The 21,311-nt window shown below is 35.6% G+C and overlaps 3 protein-coding genes across 4 annotated transcripts; 2 read left to right on the top strand and 1 right to left on the bottom strand.

Moving 5' to 3' along the window:
* Positions 1-514: 514 nt before the first annotated feature.
* LOC132129022 (chloride channel protein ClC-Kb-like) lies at positions 515-1,678 on the bottom strand. Its single transcript, XM_059540419.1, has 4 exons — positions 1,564-1,678; positions 1,317-1,405; positions 986-1,114; positions 515-522 (listed from the first exon to the last, which is right to left on the bottom strand). The coding sequence occupies exons 1-4, from the start codon at positions 1,590-1,592 to the stop codon at positions 515-517; spliced, it is 255 nt and encodes an 84-aa protein (XP_059396402.1). The 5' UTR covers positions 1,593-1,678.
* A 5,893-nt stretch (positions 1,679-7,571) lies between these two features.
* On the top strand, positions 7,572-10,220 carry LOC132129519 (heat shock protein beta-7-like). Its single transcript, XM_059541149.1, has 3 exons — positions 7,572-7,952; positions 9,492-9,625; positions 9,713-10,220. The coding sequence occupies exons 1-3, from the start codon at positions 7,784-7,786 to the stop codon at positions 9,890-9,892; spliced, it is 483 nt and encodes a 160-aa protein (XP_059397132.1). The 5' UTR covers positions 7,572-7,783; the 3' UTR covers positions 9,893-10,220.
* A 1,252-nt stretch (positions 10,221-11,472) lies between these two features.
* LOC132129146 (zinc finger and BTB domain-containing protein 17-like) lies at positions 11,473-19,412 on the top strand. Of its 2 annotated transcripts, none has more exons than XM_059540614.1 (15): positions 11,473-11,641; positions 12,852-13,096; positions 13,376-13,537; positions 13,640-13,969; positions 14,045-14,134; positions 14,218-14,420; positions 15,308-15,450; positions 15,627-15,927; positions 16,927-17,014; positions 17,099-17,215; positions 17,294-17,414; positions 17,502-17,632; positions 17,706-17,963; positions 18,108-18,197; positions 18,943-19,412. In XM_059540614.1, exons 2-15 carry the CDS (start codon positions 12,892-12,894, stop codon positions 19,269-19,271), a joined length of 2,568 nt encoding a protein of 855 aa, XP_059396597.1. In that variant the 5' UTR covers positions 11,473-11,641; positions 12,852-12,891; the 3' UTR covers positions 19,272-19,412. The 2 variants fall into 2 exon arrangements, with proteins under 2 accessions (XP_059396597.1, XP_059396596.1); XM_059540613.1 differs by having other exon boundaries at positions 13,637-13,969.
* The last annotated feature ends 1,899 nt before the right edge of the window (positions 19,413-21,311 follow it).

Raw genomic sequence — 21,311 nt, 5'->3', positions numbered from 1 at the left:
ATAAATGAACAAATGGACCCTATTGAGATGAGAAGTTGTATTGCAAAAGGTCAATATATTCAGAACGTCCATTTACAGTATCCGTAAGTTTCACATCCTCATTTGCATATAAGATTCTATGGTTTGCCAAGAAACACTGTGCTGCCTGAAGCTAGTGTGAAAATCAGGCCAAACAGTTTAGTGAACAGATTGGAGAGGGACAGGTGTGAAGAGAATACCCCTCACCTCAGGGACACCAGAGCTGGAGGGGTCAAGGGTCAAGTTATCTCCAAATGCACCAGGCAGCCTATGATTATGATTTATAATTATTAATATGATTTAATGTGTCTCCGTTTATTAACATCAACGTAATCCCAAAGCAGCCATCTTTGGCGCTGTTAATAAAACTTTGGCAGCAGAGGCATCATGCTCATTTAGAACAGTTTTTTTGCCATTTTAAATTATATTTAAATTATATATATTTTTATATTTGAAAATAATTGCTTACTGTTTGGATAAAAAAAAACTTGTTTGTCTAAAACACTGTGACAGAAATCACATATTCACATGTAGAAATTAGGTTAGTCCAGTGTATATATATGTGTGTGTGTTACTACATAATACATATATTTTATCTATTAAATTTTTTTGTTTTTGTTTTGTTTTTGGATACTAATTATAATCATAAAGCTATTCATAACTTTCAGGAATACCAGAAAATGCATCTCATTCTTTCAATTAGGAATTTCAATTACTTTATTTTAAATAGGCTTTTTTCTTTTCTTTTCTTTCCTTTTTTTAACAGTTTGTTGATTGTTTAAGGCACATTATATTTTAATTATAAATGAAACAATAAAAAAATAAATAGTCTAAATAAGCCACAAGCCATGTATGATGGCAAATAGGCCTAACTGGAATTTAAACTTAAATTCAGTGAGTATATTCAAATTAAATCAGAAAAATACCTCTTTTTTTATTACTGTGTAGAGATGAGCGAGTAGCTGACCTGCAGAGAATGGGCAGATGCTGTGGGCGAAGCTGGTGGACAGAGCACACAGACAGGCTGGATAAAACGTCCAGCAGAGGAACGGCAGCAGGTGGTGACCCTTCAGACATTCATACAGCCATTGGTGAGCTAATAAGAGAGAAGGACGTGTGCTGAGGTTTAACAATGCATGATAAATGCAAAAGCATCTAAGGTCAGGTTTCTTATTGAAAGACCTTGCCCTACTCAGCTGCTAGAATGCTACATTGCTCTAACACTTAACCCACCAACCTGCATCTTTATGTAAGTTTTGTACTTAACATTTTTTGAGTGACATGGTGGAACCGCTCACCATTCAGCAGCTTGGATACAGTCATATCCATGAAGAAGCTCATTAGAGCGGTGATGATGCCTAACAGGGCATAGCAGTACCACTCCATGCTAGCAAAAGACACCAGAACCTTCTTTACATACAGCACACACTCTGTCCAAATGTTAAGAACATAAATTACAGTTGGGGATTATTATATTTTTGACTTTACTGCACTGAGGATTGATAGAGTGAGATCATCGATCATGGGGAAAATGATCCACCTCACCTCTGATTGGTGACTGCGATTGTTGCCATGGTTTCCTTGAAGGCTCATTAGAGCTGATTAGCTTTTCTTCCGCCTTATCTCAGTCTGTCTTATCTGTGCACTCTTCTTCTTCTTCTTCTTCTTCTTCTTCAAGACGCTTTACATTTACATTCTTCGTAATATTTTATTCTCAGCAGAATAAATAGACTAATAAAGGTTTTGAACAACTTGAGGGTAAGTAAATGATGCCAGTTTTTTTTGTTTTTGGATGAACTGTACGTTTAACGTAAGAGCAGACATGGCAATTTGTAATTTGAATGTGCAAAGCCTCCGGTGTCATTTGCTTTAAGTTATAGGCTATTACCTATTCTAAAACAATCCTGTTTGATGCGTGGTAACAGGTATTACATAGATAATAAATTAAAGAGCAAAGGTTCGGCCATTTGCTGCACTAGTTATTTACCTTGCACATTAGAAGAAAATAGCTTAATAAGGTGATATGTCAACCCTTTCCAGACCACTCATCATGCTATTAATCCACAAACTCTTTATTATAAGTACAATTATACCAGAGCTAAAATCATAAAATAATTAAAAACTAAACATGGTTTCATGTCCATCCATTTATTCATTTGGTGAGCACCCATGTAAGAAGCAGGATATTTTAATGTCATCGTGAGTATGTACGTCTAACTGCACATTATTCAGAAATAAGAATCATGACAAAACAGATACTTAAGTTCCAAAGTATTGCGAATGAAATAATGCACACCCAAAGTCATTTGAAAGCTAAAAACTAAACTTTAAACAGAGCTCACCTTTCAGCCTGTTGACTCATTCCATATGAAAGACCCTTGAGGTCAGTATTAACTTTTTACCCTGGCATCACCAGAAATTAAGCTTTAACTTATTTATGGTGCACGTCCTCTCCTGCTTTGCCTCTGGGCAGACACTGAAATGGAACAATGTGAGATTGAAGTTTCCTTTTATTGTTTTCTCTAAAATTCGTTTTGATGAAAAATCAAAATGTCATTGAGATAAAGCTGACTGTGGTCTTTTGGAACTTTTAATTAGGTGGTAAGTGAAAAGACCTGTGCTGTGTTATGAATCTTTGTTGTTAAGTCTGAGAGAGCAGAATGGGATAGAACCAGACTGACCTTTAGAATTGTCATCAGGACTCAACACTCACACTTTGATGTGCCCTGACGACATTTCTTAAAGGAGTCATCACCTCGTGTTATCTTGGATACCCAATGCTCTATTATAGTCTTTCAGGCACTTCTAAAAAAATAAACACAGAGCTCCTCAGACCCTTATTTCTAAAGGCATTATTGTCTCGCGAGATCTGATGCGATGTTTTGGCTGTCGTGTATGGTCATTATAATAATGCAATTCTTACAGAAGCCCCACTAACTGAAAGCTATTTTCAGACTGCATGTTTTGCATGAGTTTGGCTAATAATGTTTAGTGGTATATTGTTTTCATAATTGCATTTAGCAAACAGTTTTAGCCACTGATCATGGACTCCTGTACCGTCACTACTGTTGTGTAAAACAAAGTGGAAAGATGTGGCTACAGTGGCTAGCATTCATAGAGTCCATTCCCCGTGTTTACCTCGAAGCTAACGTTACATACAATAGCCGCATTAGCAGTTAGCTGTTGTTTGTTACACACAGTAGAGCAATAAAACACAGTCTTACCGTTTCAATTTCAGGCAAGTCTCTGATGGTGGGGATGGCACCTTTTCCCAAACGGAGCTTCGAGGCCAACTTAGCCTGATATTGCCCAAAATTTGTGAATGAATCCTGTGTAAAATGTTTAGCGCAGACACCAAACGATACGCCGGTCGAAAGGGTTGTAGGAACCGCGTCATTGAAAATGAATTTCATCCACTGGTCCTTGATAGTTTCGTCCGTTTTTGGTATAGAAAACACATTTGCATGTTGTTTATGGCAGTCAACCACAGAGCAACTCAGGTGTGCACTACGTTTCTCCATCTTTCTTTGTCGAATGAATATGAGGGGGAGAGGGGGAGAGCGGCAGGGCGCGGCTTCCTGCTGCGGTGTCCATATTTGGTATATCCTCCCCCCGTCTTGACGTCAAGTCGGGGCTGAAATCAAAATCTCGTATTTGAGTGCACGTGCACGCGCGCTGGTTTATAATCCCTGAGGTAAACAAACACTTCACTTTTAAATATCGGCTTCCTGACCAGTGTATAATCGTTAGGCAATCATAACATACATTGATTCTCGTGGAAAAGTGCAAATTGTGGGTCATGACTCCTTTAACAGGTGAATAGAGAAGCTTGAATTAAAAAAAGTGTAGCCAACTTTTCATATATTGCATAAATTAGAATGTGATTGCCCCCTTGTCTCTGTTTAAGCACTGATTCATATTGCATTAACCTTCATTCAAGGTTAAAGCAATCGCACACCACACAAATCATTCACTTGACTCAGTGCCGTGCACACAATCCCTCATTATCACTGAGCTTCTTCATTTCACACAGAATTTCCCAAATCACACAGTGCTGTGGTGGAAATGCTTAATATTATAATTGAATCATGCAACAGTGTATTTGATTAAGCTATTTCAGACAATAAAAACATTGATGCATCATTTGGGTCCTGTATTTCACATAGTCAGCATCTTAATACATCTCGTCCCATACGAAACAAAAATATATGGTAAAAACTGAAAGATAATGTAATATATGAAATTATATCTATATCTATATTATGTCTATATATTTATATGTAGTTATACAAATAGATTTATACACAAACAATACCATATTTGATCAAATATGTGTTAGTAAGTGTATATAAAATGACATTTATAACAATAAATGAAAACTGGCATTTCTTCATGAATTGTTTAATGCATTCCGATATTTTAACACAATATTCTGTCTATTTTCAATATACATATACAATATACAATAAATAATTTAATATAATAATCATTAATGTATAAGTAAATTTGCATAGATTCTTGCCCCCTGGAATGTATATTATAGTCAAAAGATCAGCATTAACTCAGATGATAAATTCAACATTTCAAACAAAAAGCAAGACGCATTATTAATTTCCTTGTTGTTCACACACAACGTAGTGCAAAAAAGCCATTATTGTTGCACATGCTCATATAATTTCACTATTGACTAATTTAGCTGAGGGCTCGCATGGGCTACTGCTTTAATTATGATGGGGCCACTTTCTCTGCACTCTGAAAACACAAAGTAATAGATATCTCATCGACTTGAAACAATTGAAACTGCAAATTTAAGTTTATTTAAACTCTCTGATCATTTTGGAATTGTTTTATCCCCACTGACAGACTCAGTCTGTTACTCACAGAGGAGTGAGTGGATCACAGGGTGAATATGTGTGAAATGGCACAATAATCATCCTTCCCTCCCTCCATGACTGATGAGCGGCTACCCTCTGTCATTCCACATTCTGTTCCTTTTCCCTGTCAATTTCAATTCGTTTTTCTCAGATGGGTCTAGATGTCGGTGGTTTTATAAAATGATGACAACTGCAAATGAAAATGAAAATGCAAATGCATATATATATATATATATATATATATATATAAATATATATATATATATATATATACACACACACACACACACACACACACACACATATATATATATACATATGTATATATATCTGTGTGGAGGCCACTAAGTTATTTAAATGCATTTACTTTCTCATCCCAGTCTTTATTATGGTATGATTTGTTTTGGTATACTATAATTTGAGTCTCTGTTTTTTGTATTTACAGCTGCACTGTTTGTCTCTCTTGTATGCCTGCAAAACAAGCAATTCATACTGAGCGACAATGATAATCCTATATTATAAAAAGATCAGCAGCTGACAGAATCACAAATAGTGTATCAACACAAACTATCTCTCTCTCTGAGCTAGGTGTATTGAAACAGACCTTGGATCATTTCCAGGTTGAATAAAATGTGATTCATCATGCAAACATTACCAATAGTAATGTATAAACAGACAATGAAAGCCTAAGCTTCTTTAACTTCTTTAAATATCATATATACAAGAATAATTATGATTTTTAATTTTTTTTAAAGGAGTTGTAATGCTCACCAATGGCTGCATTTATTTTTGATCAAAATACAGTAAAAGAATAGTATTGTGAAATATTATAAGAGTTTAAAATAACTGTTTTCTGTATATTTAAAAATGTAGTTTAATCCTGTGATGTGCACCAATACTTGAGCAGCAAATCAGCATATTTTCAGCATGATTTCTGAAGGATCATGTGACACTGAAGACTGGAGTAATAATGCTGAAAATTCAGCTTTGCCATCACAGGAATAAATTACATAAAGATATTGAAAAACTTTATCTTAAATTGCATTAATATTGCACAATATTACTTTATTACTGTATTTTTTTATGAAATTGTTATATATTATTATATATAAACTCACAAACCCTTATGTTTATTCATGCTGTTACAAAACTATTCCCTGAGGGCTGTCCAGTGACATCCATAAACTAGCTGAATACTTTGGAGGATATCAAGTGAACTTTCTGAAGTGAGCTCACACTAAGCCTGAGGACAAACTGTGCTGGTCGCGATTATACTGTTGACTGATTAAAGACTCTCTAAGGCTCTTGCTCTCTCTCTCCCTCTCTCTCTCTCTCTCTCTCTCTCTCTCTCTCTCTCTCTCTCTTTCCCTCTCTCAGTGTCTCTCTCCAGAATCAAATTAGAAGGGCTACACTGGTAACAAGCTGTAGGAGTTAATGTTAAGTTTCTCAGCTAGATTTAGACAATCTGTGAAAGTCTTGAAAGTGATATAGTGTGATTCCATGCCATGAGAGGACACTAGATTTGTAATTCTGGACAACACAAAGGCTCCAAAGAAATGCTGTTTATCATTTGAACACATTCAATGCTTCAAGTTGCAATTATAAACATCTAAAAGGGATAGTTTACCTTAAGATGAAAATTCTGTCATTTACTCACCTTCATGTCATTCCAGACTTCTATGACTTACTATCTTCTGTGGAACACAAAAGATGATATTTTGAAAAAATATTGTTAATCAAACATCTCAAAATATCTTTTTTTTTTATGTTCCACAGAAGGTTTGGAAACAACATGACGGTAAGTAAATAATGATTTCATTTTCATTTAGGGCTGTATTATCTTAAGACAATAGGGAAGAGCAATATAAAAATCACCAATAATTTAATAACACTGTTAAATGCAATCTTTACTAAATCAATATCCATTTTCATATTGTACATTATAATCCTGTGATGCCTAAATTCACTTAGAATTAGATTTTTTTTAAATATATATATATTTTAGAGAATTTTAATATTTGTCGTTGATCAGTTATTGACCATAACATCAAAATAATTATAATTCATAAAAAAAAAAGAAAAAAAATTGTTATAAGAAGTAAAAAAAACACCAAATCATCTATTATTAGCAACTCTCCTTCGGAAACAAATGCCTCCTAATCCATTTTCCTAACGTCATCTGTCCCTCAGCTTCACGATCTCATTAACATTCCTTCGATCTTTCTGTTAACCCTCTGTCTGAACTTGCATTCCACAACATTATTGTTTATGCAGAAATGATGAACACCCTTGGGACGTGTTTTAATTTTCTGATTGACAGCCTCTGATGCCTCTTGTGAGAGTGAGTTTGCAAATCACAGCAAGTTGCTGTGGATGGCAAGCTGGAGAGAAATGGATGGAGAGCACACGGAACGAGAGGAAGGGAGCGTCTATTTCAGGGAGTGAGTGTCTGGAATGCCAGCTGTTGACTCAAACCCCCTCTCTCTCCCTCCGTATCTCTCTCCCTTTCCTATCTTTGAGTTTTTGTCAGAGCCCCTTTCTCAACCTCCAACCCTCATCACACAAAACTTTTCCGACCACAGAGCCCCTCTCCCTCACACGATAATTATAGCACACTGTCATCCCACAATTAACACACACACACACACACACACACACACACATAGAAGTAAAAACTCTTAGGCTAGACCCACCATATAAAAGACAAAAGCCACACCAGAGAGACATAGCTAACACAAACAGTGAGAAAGTTTCTGAGGCTTGAGAGTGGATACATACAGTGTTTTTAAAAAGGACAGCACAAAACTACTTTATATATAAACTCAGTGCTCACTGTATCACTTCAAAGCGCTGACTGGATATCGATTTGAGGCGAAGAAACCTAAACACTAATGAGTGCAACCAACTCCTCTGCCTATCGATCGGAGCGCAGTTTCCACCAGACATCCTCCTCATCTTCATCCTCAACCTCAACAAACCCATACATGGAGAAGAGCCGGGGACTCTTCGCTGAGGACTTTGGATCTTTCACGTGTCCAAAGGATGCTTTGGCATTTCCAAGTGAGTTAATAAGCCTGGTTCCAATTCTTTATGAATCTATACAGCCTAATGTAAAATAAACAGCTCAGTAAAAACTATTACTTGTCTTGGGTGAGAATCTTGTCTTGGGCTTATATTCACATTTTAATTACATTTTCTTCTCTTGGAATGACAGCAGATAAAATAGTGGACACTGACTTTGCATGAGGCCTGAACATTTATTTATGTAAATGAATTTCAAGACTGCATAAGACATTTGACTGTTTGTCGGTGTGGGTATGTATATGTGAAGGCAGATGTATTTTATATTCACAGTTGCATTCTGGTATGTGTATAAGTATGTGTTAACACAACATATTGTTCAAATGTGCTATACAAGGACACCTGGGGGCCAGAGAGAGGGTAACATAGGGAATGTTTTGGGTCAGAGCCAATGCTGTGATTTCACTGTTGCGGAATGATTTAACAGTGCAAGGTCGGTCTGTTGCTGAGTGCAGTATATATGGATATGAAGTTCTGGTCTAAAATTTTCTGTGCTCTATGGTCACATTTTCGCACATCATTAGAAAGTGATATTAATGCACAAGAATGCCCATTTGGACATGAGGTATAATATGCATGAGATTTAATTAAGTCTCTGGTGGTCTTTGGTCATTTTATACAGAAAACTTTTATATTGTGACTTCCATCAGAATTATGAAAACCTTGTTGATTTTTATGGCACTTTCTACATGAACACACACACACATAAAATCATGGACATGATTAGAAAATGTTAAATGGTCTTTAAAAATAAGTTACACTCATCAAAATGACCACCATAGAAATTAAGTGGGAAATATGAATATACAGAGCAATAATCTGTGGTACAATCTACAAATCAGCCATATTAAAGTAGTCTTTGATAATGTCTAAATACCTATGCATGTGGGGCATGGACACTGAATTTAGATTTGATCTGATTTAACTCTATATGCTTGGCTGTATATTATTTTACCCCTCCACTATAATGGATTTTTAAGTAGTCCATTATTGTGCGGTCACATTAGCAAAATTTCAAAAAAGGTCCATAAAGTAATTGATAGTGTATACACTATATACATATATACACTATATACGCAATAGCGTATCAACCAAGCACAGATGACAAACAAAGTCACTTTCAAACCAAGCAGCTTTCTGTTAGTCATTACCAACTGTAACCTGTTGCAAAATCTGCGTAGTGAAATCTTTCGCTCTTACAAAATTACTGCTTGTGTGGATTTGCATTGAAATTATTGGATTTAGCCCGTGAAAATTCGCCTAACAATGGTACATGTGACCTAACCTTTACAATGTAGGCTACAAAACAAAATGCTTAGCAACAACACTGCAACAATTTACAATAGGCCAATTAATACTTAAATCACTAACATCTGTTTATTTTTTAACACACAATACATAATTGAGATACAAGAGCGCACCAGTTGTGTTTGTATGAAACAAGAGAGAGCAAGTTGCTGGCGATATGTATTCCTGAGAGCCATATAATAATCTTAGATTGAATTTTTTTCCCTTTAGACAGAACAGGGACAGATGGAAACATCAAGATTCTGGGAGACACATATCAATTCACAGTGGATGTCCGAGACTTCTCTCCTGAGGATGTGATAGTCACCACCTCAAACAATCAGATTGAAGTTCATGCTGAAAAGGTAAACAGTCAGACACAGGCCTCTGCATAATCCAAATACATTTTCAGAATATAATTTACTCTCCTATCTATGTATTTTATTCAACAGCTTGCTACTGATGGAACAGTGATGAACACTTTTACCCATAAATGCCAGCTTCCAGAGGATGTAGACCCCACCTCGGTGAAGTCATGTTTAGGGGCTGATGGGACTCTCACTATAAAAGCACAGAGAAACACTGCAAAATTGGAGCATGCACAGACGTTCCGCACAGAGATCAAAATGTAGATCTTTCCTCTCCTGCTGTATATGTTTCTCTGTGATAAATGACCTTAATAATAGTTGGTCTGTCCTGCTTTGTCATTCCTCCATGACCTTCTCTTATTTCTTTCATTAAAATTGAGTGGAACTTAATCCTGTCACATGTATTCGAAACATTTAAGGCAAATGCACTGCTAAATACATATCACCTTAAAATATACAGTAGGGTCCAAAAGTCTGAGACCACAATGAACATCTGTGAGTCAAAATCCAATTTAAATCTATAAAGAAACAGAACATTTTAGGGTTTTGACAGTAAGAAAGAAATGAATGAAATAAATAAATGAATAAGAAATGTTTAAATTCTGCATTTCGATGTCACTAAATGGAATGAAATTTGTTACATTGATCACGTGGCTCTTTCTGCAGACACTAAAATGTTCTTGCTTCCATTGAAACTCAAGATGCTCTTTTAGTCATTAAATCATGCTGGAGAACATGAGCATCAGGTTTTAAACAAACTGGTGAAGTTCATGTAGCTCAAATACTGCTGTCATGAAATCAAAAGGAGGGAATACCAAATACTGAGTTTTTTTTGCTGATAATATAATTTGTAATGCATTGAAAAGCAATGTTAGTAGTAGTTGTCTCACTGTAAGTATGTAAGGACAAACAATCAGAAGAGAAACCTATTAATTGAACTGATTGTTATTGAAAGTTATATTTTCTAACTGTAAAACTATGTTGTGTTGGGTGAATAAAACACTGTGTTAGAACAGAATAAAACCAGGGCACCGTTGATGAGTATTTTGAGCTTGTGAGTCATTGATTTGGGTCATGTCTACTTCCATTACAGTGGACATCATGAGCAAACGACAGGTACTCTGTGTCTCTGAGTACTTCTTCTATAAATAGAGTCGGCTGTTATTATTCAGTCTTATCATCATCTACTATTTTTGTGCTTCATGTCACCCATCAACATGTCACTGTGTTGTTCCACATACAAATGTATGTAAATAAGCACCAATTTTACATAGTAAGACATTACTTCTTTACAGTTCTTTTAAAATCAGTCTGCAGGCCTAATTAGCTAAAAATGCCCAAACCCCTTTAAAACCAGACCAGCTAAGACAAGAAAACCAGCTAGTTTAGGCACTGCTTTCCAGCACTGAAAGCATAGGCCTACATTATATAAACATTGAGTATTAAAAAATAAATCATAAATATGTATTACAGATCTGATTTGATTGTGAAGTGGGAATGTAATAACTTTACTGAGCTTAATTTATTAGTAAATCCAACCACCTAAATAAGAAAAGAAGTAGGGCTGCCATTTCTGCCCAAAGCTACATGGTAATGGTTAACTGTTTAGTTAATGACTAAAATGTACCCTAGAAAATGTACCCCTTAGATTTGCATAACCATATTTTAATAGGCTATGTAACTCTTGGTGCTTTAAAATGCACTAATGACCCAATTCATAACATAATTGAGTTTTATTTTATAATATAGACATTTCCTCAGTCTGGTCTTATGATTTGAACAGTGTTTAATAATAGCTAAAGCTCGCCGTCATGTGGTGACCACAATTACAGAAGAAGTTCGCGCATGCGTGCTTGCGCTTAACTTCCAGCCCTTCGCCAGGCCACTATCAATCGATCAGAGAGCAGAAGATGGCGGCGCGTCGAGGCTGAGCACTGAGATCGATCACCGAAACACTCGATTGAACGGATCAGCTGAAGTCGGAGAAAGCCAGAAACTCGTCTATTATATGAGGTAAAGAACGTCAAACGTAACCTAATTTTCCGACTGATTTTAGGACTAATCTCCAGATAAGTCTCTAAATGAACGCGCAGCTAAAAATAAGCAAAGAAGAGGCAGGATTATAGCCCGCCTCTGCCAGCGCCATCTTGATCCAGCAGGGCCAGGCAAACTGAATTAATCCCTGATCTGAGAAACAGAGAGGACTCCTAATCAATCTGCAACATCGTCACATACACATTCTTGTTGGGGAATGGCGCAGTTGCTCGTCAAATCACTTGACAAATTTATTCGCTAAATCAAATCAGACAATCAGACACCATTGTGCTCGAGTCTTGGGTTGATAATAATAGATTAAATTTGACTGCAGGACAAAATGTCCCGAAGGAGCTCGAGACAAACGTTTCAGTGTCGCACAGAAACACACACGGACTGTTACATGATGTTTATTTTTTATTTGAAGTAAATAATGAAGTCTGTTGGATGATTAATGTCTGGCAATGTACATGTACTGAATCATAATGAGAATAATGTATGTATATATATATATATATATATATATATATATATATATATATATATATAATATGTATATATTTTGTTTTGATCAGATGTAAGAAGGATACATCAGTTATAGTACTTAATACTGGGAAATTACTTCGAAAAGTACAAAGAAGTTGAATTGTGGCTATAATCACTATAGATACTGAGGAGGAGTATTATTCAGCATTATTCAGAAAGGTTGCAGGGTTATTAAATAAAACAATAACTAAACAAAATGTATATATTGTTCCTTTAAATAAATTAAACATTTACTGACAAATATAAAAAAACCTTAAACTTAATTTCTCCATCTAGTTGCTAAGGCAATGTTTTTCATTTTTATTCCATTTAACTTGATGCTGTACAAATATTAAATCTAAACAAAAATGAATGGAAATATATATACAATTGTATTATAACAAAATAAAAAATGTAATATAAATTAAAACTAATTCTGGGCAACAAAAATTATTATTATTTCAGTGGCACTAAAATAACACTGATAAGTGGTCAGCGAGTTATGGTTGTTTTAAACATTTACTTTTCTTTAATGGTAAAATTCATAGGGGCAGGGATTGAAATTTTATGAATATGCTTGGGACAGTGTTGACCAGATATTTTGTTTGTGAGGCTCAAATGGAAAACAATAATATTTTTTCGTTTTCTTTTCCTTTATGATCAGCATACTGTTGCCTAAAGGCCTATAGTCCACTCCATCAGTTATGGACTTTCCTTGGCATAGCAGTAATGTCCTTGAGCAGCTTAATGAACAGCGTCAGTTGGGTCTTCTGTGTGACTGCACTTTTGTGGTGGATGGAGTAGACTTCAAGGCCCACAAGGCTGTGCTGGCAGCATGCAGTGCTTACTTCCGCACACTCTTTTTGGACCAGAAAGATGTTGTTCATCTTGATATCAGCAATGCTGCAGGTAGGCTTGTATTCTTACAGAGAACTTTGATTAAAGGGATGGTCCAACCTAAAAATATCAATACTGTCACCATTTACTAACTCTTATGTCATTCCAAATGCTTTTGTTTCTTCTATGGAACACCAAAGATAATATTCTGAAGAACGCTGGGAACCAAGACACTGAAACATTTCTTAAAATCCCTTCTTTTATGTTTTGAAACAACAAATTACATTTTAATATTTCTATTTTTTATTGTTTTCTGCGTTTGTCTTATATGTTCAATCTCTTTTTTTTCAGGTCTTGAGCAGGTGCTTGAGTTTATGTACACTGCAAAGCTGACTTTAAACCCTCAGAACATAGAGGATGTTCTCGCTGTGGCTACTTTCCTTCAGATGCAGGAAATTGTCAATGCTTGTTCAGCTTTTCAGTCCTTGACTGTGACCGCGACATCTAAGCCTGGTTAGTGTTGAGTTTGTACTTTCATAAGCCATTAGTTAAAGACGGTACTGAAGTTATAAGTCTCTCACGCCAGCAATTCTCATTTATGGTCATGTAAAGTAGTAGTGACTGAGCCGGTGGAGGAACAGCCGAGATCTCTGAGAAAACCAGAGGATTCGAGTTCCCAGGAGGAGCAGGGGAGTCATTCAGTGACTCAGGATGCAGTTTCTGAAGTGAAGGAAGCTCCTGTACAGTCAGAGACAACAGAAAGTGGCACAACTGAGAAGCAAAACACAAAGACTCTCAGAGCTGTCAGCAAAATCAGTGGGCCATCCAAAACAAGACCAAAAAAACCTGGTGTTGTGAATCCCAAGACTGAAACAGAGGAAGAAAAAGCCACAAAAGAGATTCCCCAATACGAAGATGACCCTTCTGATGCTGACTACACTCCCAGTTAGTTTCTGTTCTCTACTCTTAATGCTTTTGTTAATGTTAACTGTCTTTTAAAACACTTTACCGCTCCTACAGAAGTCTCTCAGAGGGTAGCAGCTAAACGATCATATGTTAGCACAAGGAGAAGCAAGTCGAAATATGCCACTCTTCACACGAGCACAGAAGGTAATTTCTGCCTCATGTAACTAAGGTGTACATTTACCTTTACATTTTTATGTTTTCAAAACTGTAAACATTTTTGCTAAAAGTTGATGATGCCAAGGAAAGTATGTCAAAATCTGAGAGCGTGGAGAACATGGTAGAAGAGGAGGATGTAGAGGATGAAGGAGAAGAAGAGGAGGAGGAGCAGGAAGAAGGAGAAGAGCAGATGGAGACAGACGATGGAGAAACATCGGGTTCGGCCGAGCGCAGTGAGTCCAGAGCGTATGGATCTGTCACACACAAATGTGAGGTGAGAGATTCTTCAGTTTTGAAATCCTTATTGTCTTTTGTCCTAGTTATTAGTAATTTTCACATCTTAACATTTGTGACCCTGGACCACAAAACCAGTTTTAAGTCACTGGGGTATATTTTTAGCAATAACCAAAAAAACATTGTATGGGTCAAAATTATCGATTTTTCTTTTATGACAAAAATCGTTAGGATATTAAGTAAAGATAATGTTCCATAAATATATTTTGTAAATTTCCTACTGTAAATATATTCAAACTAAATTTTTGAATAGTAAAATGCATTGCTAAGAATTCTTTGGAAAACTTCAAAGGAGATTTTCGGAGTATTTTTAATTATTTTGCACCCTCAGATTCCAGATTTTCAAATAGCTGTATCTCGGCCAAATATTGTCCGATGCTAATAAACCATACACCAACGAAAAGCTGAATGTACACTTAAGGCTGGTTTTATGGTCCAGGGTCACATTTCAGAAAGTAGATTTTGCAAAATATAAATATAAACCAATATAATATAAAACTAAAACCAATACATATAGTACAACTTGTAACAAATATATTTGTTCTCATAAATCTGTCACGGTTTCCACAAAAAACTGTTTTCAACATTGATATTAATAAGAAATGTTGACATTGTTAACCAGATCAGCATATTATATATATTATGATTTCTGAAGGATCATGTGACACTGAAGACTGGAGTAATGATGCTGAAAATTACATTTAAAAATTGATAAGCATAAGAGATTTTTCAAAAATCGACCCCAAACTTAATATTAATTTAATAATGTTAAAAAATATTTATAGGAAAATTAAATACTTTTAGTAAGTCTTGTTTATTAGTCAGCTAATCCGTTGTGTTTTCATAATGGAAATCGAATTCTTGCAGGACTGTGGGAAAAAGTTTACACACACAGGCAACTTTAAACGTCACATGCGCATTCACACTGGTGAGAAGCCATTCAGTTGCAGAGACTGTAATAAAGCCTTCTCTGACCCAGCCGCCTGCAAAGCACATGAGAAAACACACAGGTGAGCATTTTAGAGTCTAGTGCTCTTCCTATACATTGTATAGTCTATTGCTCCTCCTTTACAGCCCATATGACTTGTCAACTATGAGACGAAATATAAAAAACATATTTACATGAAAACTTAACCATGTGCAGTTTACCTCTCACTTGTTCCTATTTCTGTTTCTGTTTCTACAGTCCTCTAAAGCCATACTGCTGCTCCACGTGTGGAAAGAGTTACCGGCAAGTCAGTCTGCTAAACCTGCACAGAAAGCGACACACAGATGAGGCGCGATACAGCTGTGAGGACTGTGGGAAGCTCTTCACCACTTCTGGAAACCTGAAGAGGCATCAGTTGGTGCACAGTGGGGAAAAACCCTTCCAATGTGATTACTGCGAGCGGGCCTTTTCTGACCCCACCGCTAAGATGCGACATCTAGAGACGCACGACACAGACAAAGGTCACAAGTGCCAACACTGTGACAAGAAATTCAACCAGGTGGGGGATCAGTTTACATTACATTTATTACAGTACATTTATGCATTTAGCAGACGCTTTTATTCAAAGCGACTTACAGTGCATTTAGACTATAGATTTTTTTTTTATCAGTATTTGTGTTCTCTGGGAATCAAACCCACAACCTTTTGCATTTCCAACGCAATGCTCTACCACTGAGCCTGGTATTAAAGGTCAACTCTTTTTTCTTTATAAATGTAATTATAAAAACCTTACACTGGTATAATAATGTCAAAAGAGTCTTAATTGGATTATAAATGTAGATGTTAAATTATATGTAATATATGTTCTACTATTAAAATGTCTGGGGTAAGTCTTTTTTTTTCAGCAAGGGCACATTAAATTAATCAAAGGTTACAGTAAAGATATTTATAATGTTACAAAAGATTTTTATTACAAGTACATGCTGTTCTTTTTATTTTTCTATACATCAATACAGTCCTGAAAAAATATAGATCACGGTTTCCACGAAAATATTAAGCGGCGCAACTTTTTTTAAATATTCAATATTTAATAAGAAATGTTTCTTGGGCAGCAAATCAGCATATAAGAATGATTTCTGAAGGATCATGTGATGCTGAAGACTGGAGTAATGATGCTGAAGATTCAGCTTTGCTATCAGAGGAATAAATTAAAAACTAATATTGTGCAATATTATTTCAATGTAAAATAACCGTTTTCCATTATGATTTGATATTATAAAATCATAATACATTAAGTTTAAAATGTATTATGATTTTATAATATGTGTGAGATATTGCAGTGGGGTCAGAAAAGACCCGCTCGCATGTATTTTTAATGTATTTCTAGTTACTGTGGCTCAAGTGGTAAGTCGCTTTGGATAAAAGTGTCTGCTAAATGCATAAATGCATGTAGCCATAGCTACAAAACTATAACACAAAACTTTTTTATTGGGCACTACAAATACAAATAACTCATATAGAATTATTATATAATTGTTTATTTATTTACTTTTTTTAGTTGGGAAACTTGAAAGCACATCTGAAGATCCACATTACAGATGGGCCACTTAAGTGTAAGGAGTGTGGGAAACAGTTCACCACCTCAGGTGAGATTTACACATTGAGACAATGTGTGGCTATAATATATGTGCATGAGGGAATTTTAATGTGCCTCCATGGTCTGTTCACAGGTAACCTAAAGAGACACCTGCGTGTGCACAGTGGTGAGAAGCCTTTCGTCTGTATGCACTGCCAGAGAGCATTTGCTGACCCTGGGGCCTTGCAGAGACACGTGCGCATCCACACAGGTTCTTAGCCATTTCCCACATCCTCAAACATAGGTATGTGTACAAATGTATTTCAAAGTGTCTGTCTCACTGTTTTAGGAGAAAAGCCCTGTCTGTGTTTGATTTGTGGAAAAGGCTTCACACAGGCCAGTTCGCTCATAGCTCATGTTCGCCAACACACTGGGGAGAAACCATATGTGTGTGACCGCTGTGGAAAAAGGTCATTAAGAAATTGCATGAATGATTCTGTTTAGATTCATTATGGCGCCATATATTAAAAGTTTGTTTCATCTGTCACACCTCGAAGGTTTGTCCAGTCCAGCCAGCTGGCCAATCACATCCGTCATCATGACAATATCAGACCACACAAGTGCCACACCTGTAACAAAGCCTTTGTCAATGTGGGAGATCTCTCAAAACATATCATCATTCACACAGGTAAGATGCAACATTTAGAGCATTCGCTTATGTGTTTTTCTCTTGTGTGTTTCTAATCACTTCCTGTTTACAGGGGAGAAACCTTTTCTGTGTGATAAGTGTGGCCGAGGATTCAACCGTGTGGACAATCTGCGTTCCCATGTGAAGATGGTGCACCAGGGTAAGGCGGGCATGAAGAGACTGGTGGTGGCTGAGGAGGACGAGGAAGAGGAGAAGATGCTGCCTGACTCCACACCGGGCTCAGAGGTCAGCATCGTCACGGTCACTACAGATGACATCGTGACTTTAGCCACCGAGGCTCTAGCTGCCAGTGCTGTAGCACAGCTCACAGGTGAGAGTGTGGTAAAACTGATGAGGCTTTACACTTTGTAAAAAGGTTGTTCCTCAATACTAAGGGAATATGCTGAATCTAAAAGTGACCATAATGGCGGTTGAATGGTCTCCTGATAATATTTGTCGTCTTTGACCCCTGTAGTGGTACCAGTGGCCACCTCTGTATCTGCAGATGAAACAGAGGCACTGAAAGCAGAGATCACCAAAGCAGTGGAGAAAGTACAAGAAGCAGGTGAGTAATATATTATCATTTATTGATTTATTTGTATTGTAAGTTATAATAATATATATAAATGTATAGAAAAACAGCAAAATTCTTCTGAAATGTAGTCAGTAAAAAAAAAAAAAAAAGATTATTACAAAATATTGAATTTTAAAGTGTTTAAAGTGTTAATTAGTTCCTGTGTGACATTACTCCAGTCACATGATCCCTCAGAAATCAGTCCTAATATCCTGATCTGATCCTTATTATGATCATTATTGAAAATCATAATGCTGCCTATTGTTTTTGTTTAAACTGTCGAATATTTTTCCAGGATAATTTGATGAGTAGAAATGGAATGAAATCTTAGATGAATAGAAATATAATGTTACAATATTTTTCAAATAAATGCCGTTATTTTGAAATATTTTGTTGCATTATAAGTGACTTTACTCTCACTTTTGATCAATTTAATGCGTCCTCTCTGAATAAAAGTATTAATTTCTTTCTTTCCAAAAAAAACTAAAAAAACAACAAAAAAACACTCCATCTAAGCAATAGTATGTATATAAATTATACTAAATATAAGCAAAATTTTTACTTTATTTATATATATATATATATATATATATATATATATATATATATATATATATATATATTATACCCTTTAAAGCTGAAGCTGATTTTTGTTAATCATTAATTCAAATCTAATAAATTATACAAGATTTATCGTATCGTATTTAAGCTAAAACATGCAGCTCTATTCCTTCAGATCCCAACACCCAGATCTTGTATGCATGTGACTCATGTGGCGAGAAGTTCCTGGACGCCAGCTCCCTTGCCCAGCATGTGCGAATTCACACTGCCCAGGCCCTGGTCATGTTTCAGGCAGACTCTGACTTTTACCAGCAGTACGCAGGAGATGGCACATGGCAAACCACCGAACAGGTCATCCAGGGAGGCGAGCTCTTGTTCCAGACTCGGGTGGAGGACGGTGAGGAAGGAGAAGGAGCTGTAGCCCAGCCAGAATCTCAAACTGAGGGGGTAGAGGAGGAGACCAGTACACAGGCAGAGACAGAGGAAGGGTCTGGGAAAGACTGAGAGCCAAGGACAGTGAAGACTTTCTCTCCTGAATCAGTCCAAAGGATGGAGAGATCCACATGGAGTTTAGACTCTCACAAAGTGTAATATTTCACACCAGAGTGATGGTTATTACTACTTAATATTCTATTATACAGCACACTTGTAAAATTTTCAAGAAAAAATGTAATTAAGTATGAACAAAACAAACCTAATTTGTCAGACCTTTTAATTATAGTGTTTCCCTGTATGTCCTCTGCCAGATCATGTTATCTCTATTACTGAACCCAATTAAACATATGACTGTCCTACAGGTTTAAGTTTTCAACAAATCAGCTACAGTACTGTACAGTACTTTATTTATTGGTTGATTTAGAGTTCAGTCATTTTCTATTTGAGCTTAATCCTGCTTGTCATGAACATAAAAAACATAGAACCGCTGATTTTAACTGTATGCTTATCATTTTCATAACGCGTAGAAGCTGAAGAAACTCACAATAAATGGTCCTTTTAATTTTCCATAAATATTGCAAGTGGCTTATGTTTAAAATGCACAATTTCTGATTAGTATTTGAAATGCTCTGTGTTTTAGTAAATGGACCATCAAAACTCATTGCCCCATTAGATGAGTGATGTGTGATGCAAGCAAGTTTCTGTTTTTTTGAATATCACAGATTTCATTGTCAGACACTCTCATTTAAACTAGTACTGTGAGTGTTCCAGGTCATTTTTGTCCATTTCTGATGTAGTTTATCAAACAGACAATTGTATCATAATTACATTAAATAGTGACTGCTTAAAATGACATAAGCCACATTCAGTGCTTGATGTTGAAAATCACCTAAAGTTTGCAATTTAATTGTTTGTTAATAAACCACTGTCTTTTGGTTGCTCGATTTCTGAGTTCTTTTTGGTCACTGGAATAAATGTCTGTATATTTGCCAGGAAAGCAAGGCACTGAGACATATTGATACCTTTAAAAATACAATCAGTTTCAAAGAATCACTGGAAGCAGATATATATAATTTTTTTTTTTTTTTTTTGATAATTCATACTTATTCTTTTTTAGGAAATAAGTATTATTATCAATACAATTATAGATACAGTTATACTAATACAATTATGTTTAATAGGTTTCATAACAAAAACATCATAAACTTCACAATCATTTATTTTTTTTATCATGCACAGGCTTGCGCTGTGAAAAGCGCATAGTTGTGTTGCACTGACCCCTGCTGGATAATGGATAACCTGCTTTCGATAAAAGTTGATAGAAAGATTCGTAAAACCGTCTGGATAGAGTATGGAGGACCAAACCTGCAGAATTTATAAATAGATAAATAAATAATTAAACATATGTAATAAAATAGGAAAATAAAGAAATTACTTGATACAAAAATATAATTCGTTTGTAATAAAATGTAATCCGGAATTATTATTTTAATTTATTTTAATGACTTTTTCCCTTTATGTATTATTTGGGTCATTCTTGAGAGGCAGAATTTGTAAAAACGCTTGTTAGTTTTTTTTTTTAAATAAAATATATTGCTATGCATTTCTAATTAGTTTAATATGATATATCAATTAAAATGAAAGCTTAAGAACATTTTGATTTTCAAATAATTTCAATCAAACACTGGTGACACAGCCACTTATGTCTATGTCATTTTAAAGTAACACCACAGACGTAATTATAACACCACAGACTTTATATTGCAAGTTACTATAGGCTCTGTGGTGTTACCAGAAAAGACAGTAACACCACAGACAAATCAGCCTAAATCCAGACTTTTCTAAAATGGAGGCTGCCATCATGATGTTTTCAAGATCAGAGGAAATTTTGGAAATATAAATTAATAAATGAATTTATGAAAATTTTGATTAAAATATGTAAAAATCGGAGCTATCAACATAACACCACAGACACTAATAAAGTGTGACACATTCAGTTGTCAGACATTGCTAACTTTAAGAAAACTAATAAGAAAGAATGTACTCACCATGCACCCCTTAGATCAACCAACACCTGCAGTGTGACCTTTACACACAAGAAGTAGTCTA

Source organism: Carassius carassius, chromosome 46 (genome assembly GCF_963082965.1).
Source record: "Carassius carassius chromosome 46, fCarCar2.1, whole genome shotgun sequence".
NCBI lineage: Eukaryota > Metazoa > Chordata > Actinopteri > Cypriniformes > Cyprinidae > Carassius > Carassius carassius.
The sequence above is the reverse complement of the archived record's forward strand: the minus strand, read 5'-3'. Positions and strand labels throughout refer to the sequence as shown.

What these genes read in the sequence shown, in the direction of transcription:
- LOC132129022 (XM_059540419.1), bottom strand. Translation starts at nt 1,592, where the DNA reads ATGGCAACAATCGCAGTCACCAATCAGAG. An exon ending in ATCGCAGTCACCAATCAGAG is followed by an intron (nt 1,406 to 1,563) that starts GTGAGGTGGATC and finishes GTCTTTTGCTAG; the next exon opens with CATGGAGTGGTACTGCTATG. An exon ending in TGTATCCAAGCTGCTGAATG is followed by an intron (nt 1,115 to 1,316) that starts GTGAGCGGTTCC and finishes CTCTCTTATTAG; the next exon opens with CTCACCAATGGCTGTATGAA.
- LOC132129519 (XM_059541149.1), top strand. Translation starts at nt 7,784, where the DNA reads ATGAGTGCAACCAACTCCTCTGCCTATCGATCGGAGCGCAGTTTCCAC. An exon ending in GGATGCTTTGGCATTTCCAA is followed by an intron (nt 7,953 to 9,491) that starts GTGAGTTAATAA and finishes TTTTCCCTTTAG; the next exon opens with ACAGAACAGGGACAGATGGA. An exon ending in TTGAAGTTCATGCTGAAAAG is followed by an intron (nt 9,626 to 9,712) that starts GTAAACAGTCAG and finishes TTTATTCAACAG; the next exon opens with CTTGCTACTGATGGAACAGT.
- LOC132129146 (XM_059540613.1), top strand. Translation starts at nt 12,892, where the DNA reads ATGGACTTTCCTTGGCATAGCAGTAATGTCCTTGAGCAGCTTAATGAA. An exon ending in TGATGCTGACTACACTCCCA is followed by an intron (nt 13,970 to 14,044) that starts GTTAGTTTCTGT and finishes CCGCTCCTACAG; the next exon opens with AAGTCTCTCAGAGGGTAGCA. An exon ending in ACATATCATCATTCACACAG is followed by an intron (nt 17,633 to 17,705) that starts GTAAGATGCAAC and finishes TCCTGTTTACAG; the next exon opens with GGGAGAAACCTTTTCTGTGT.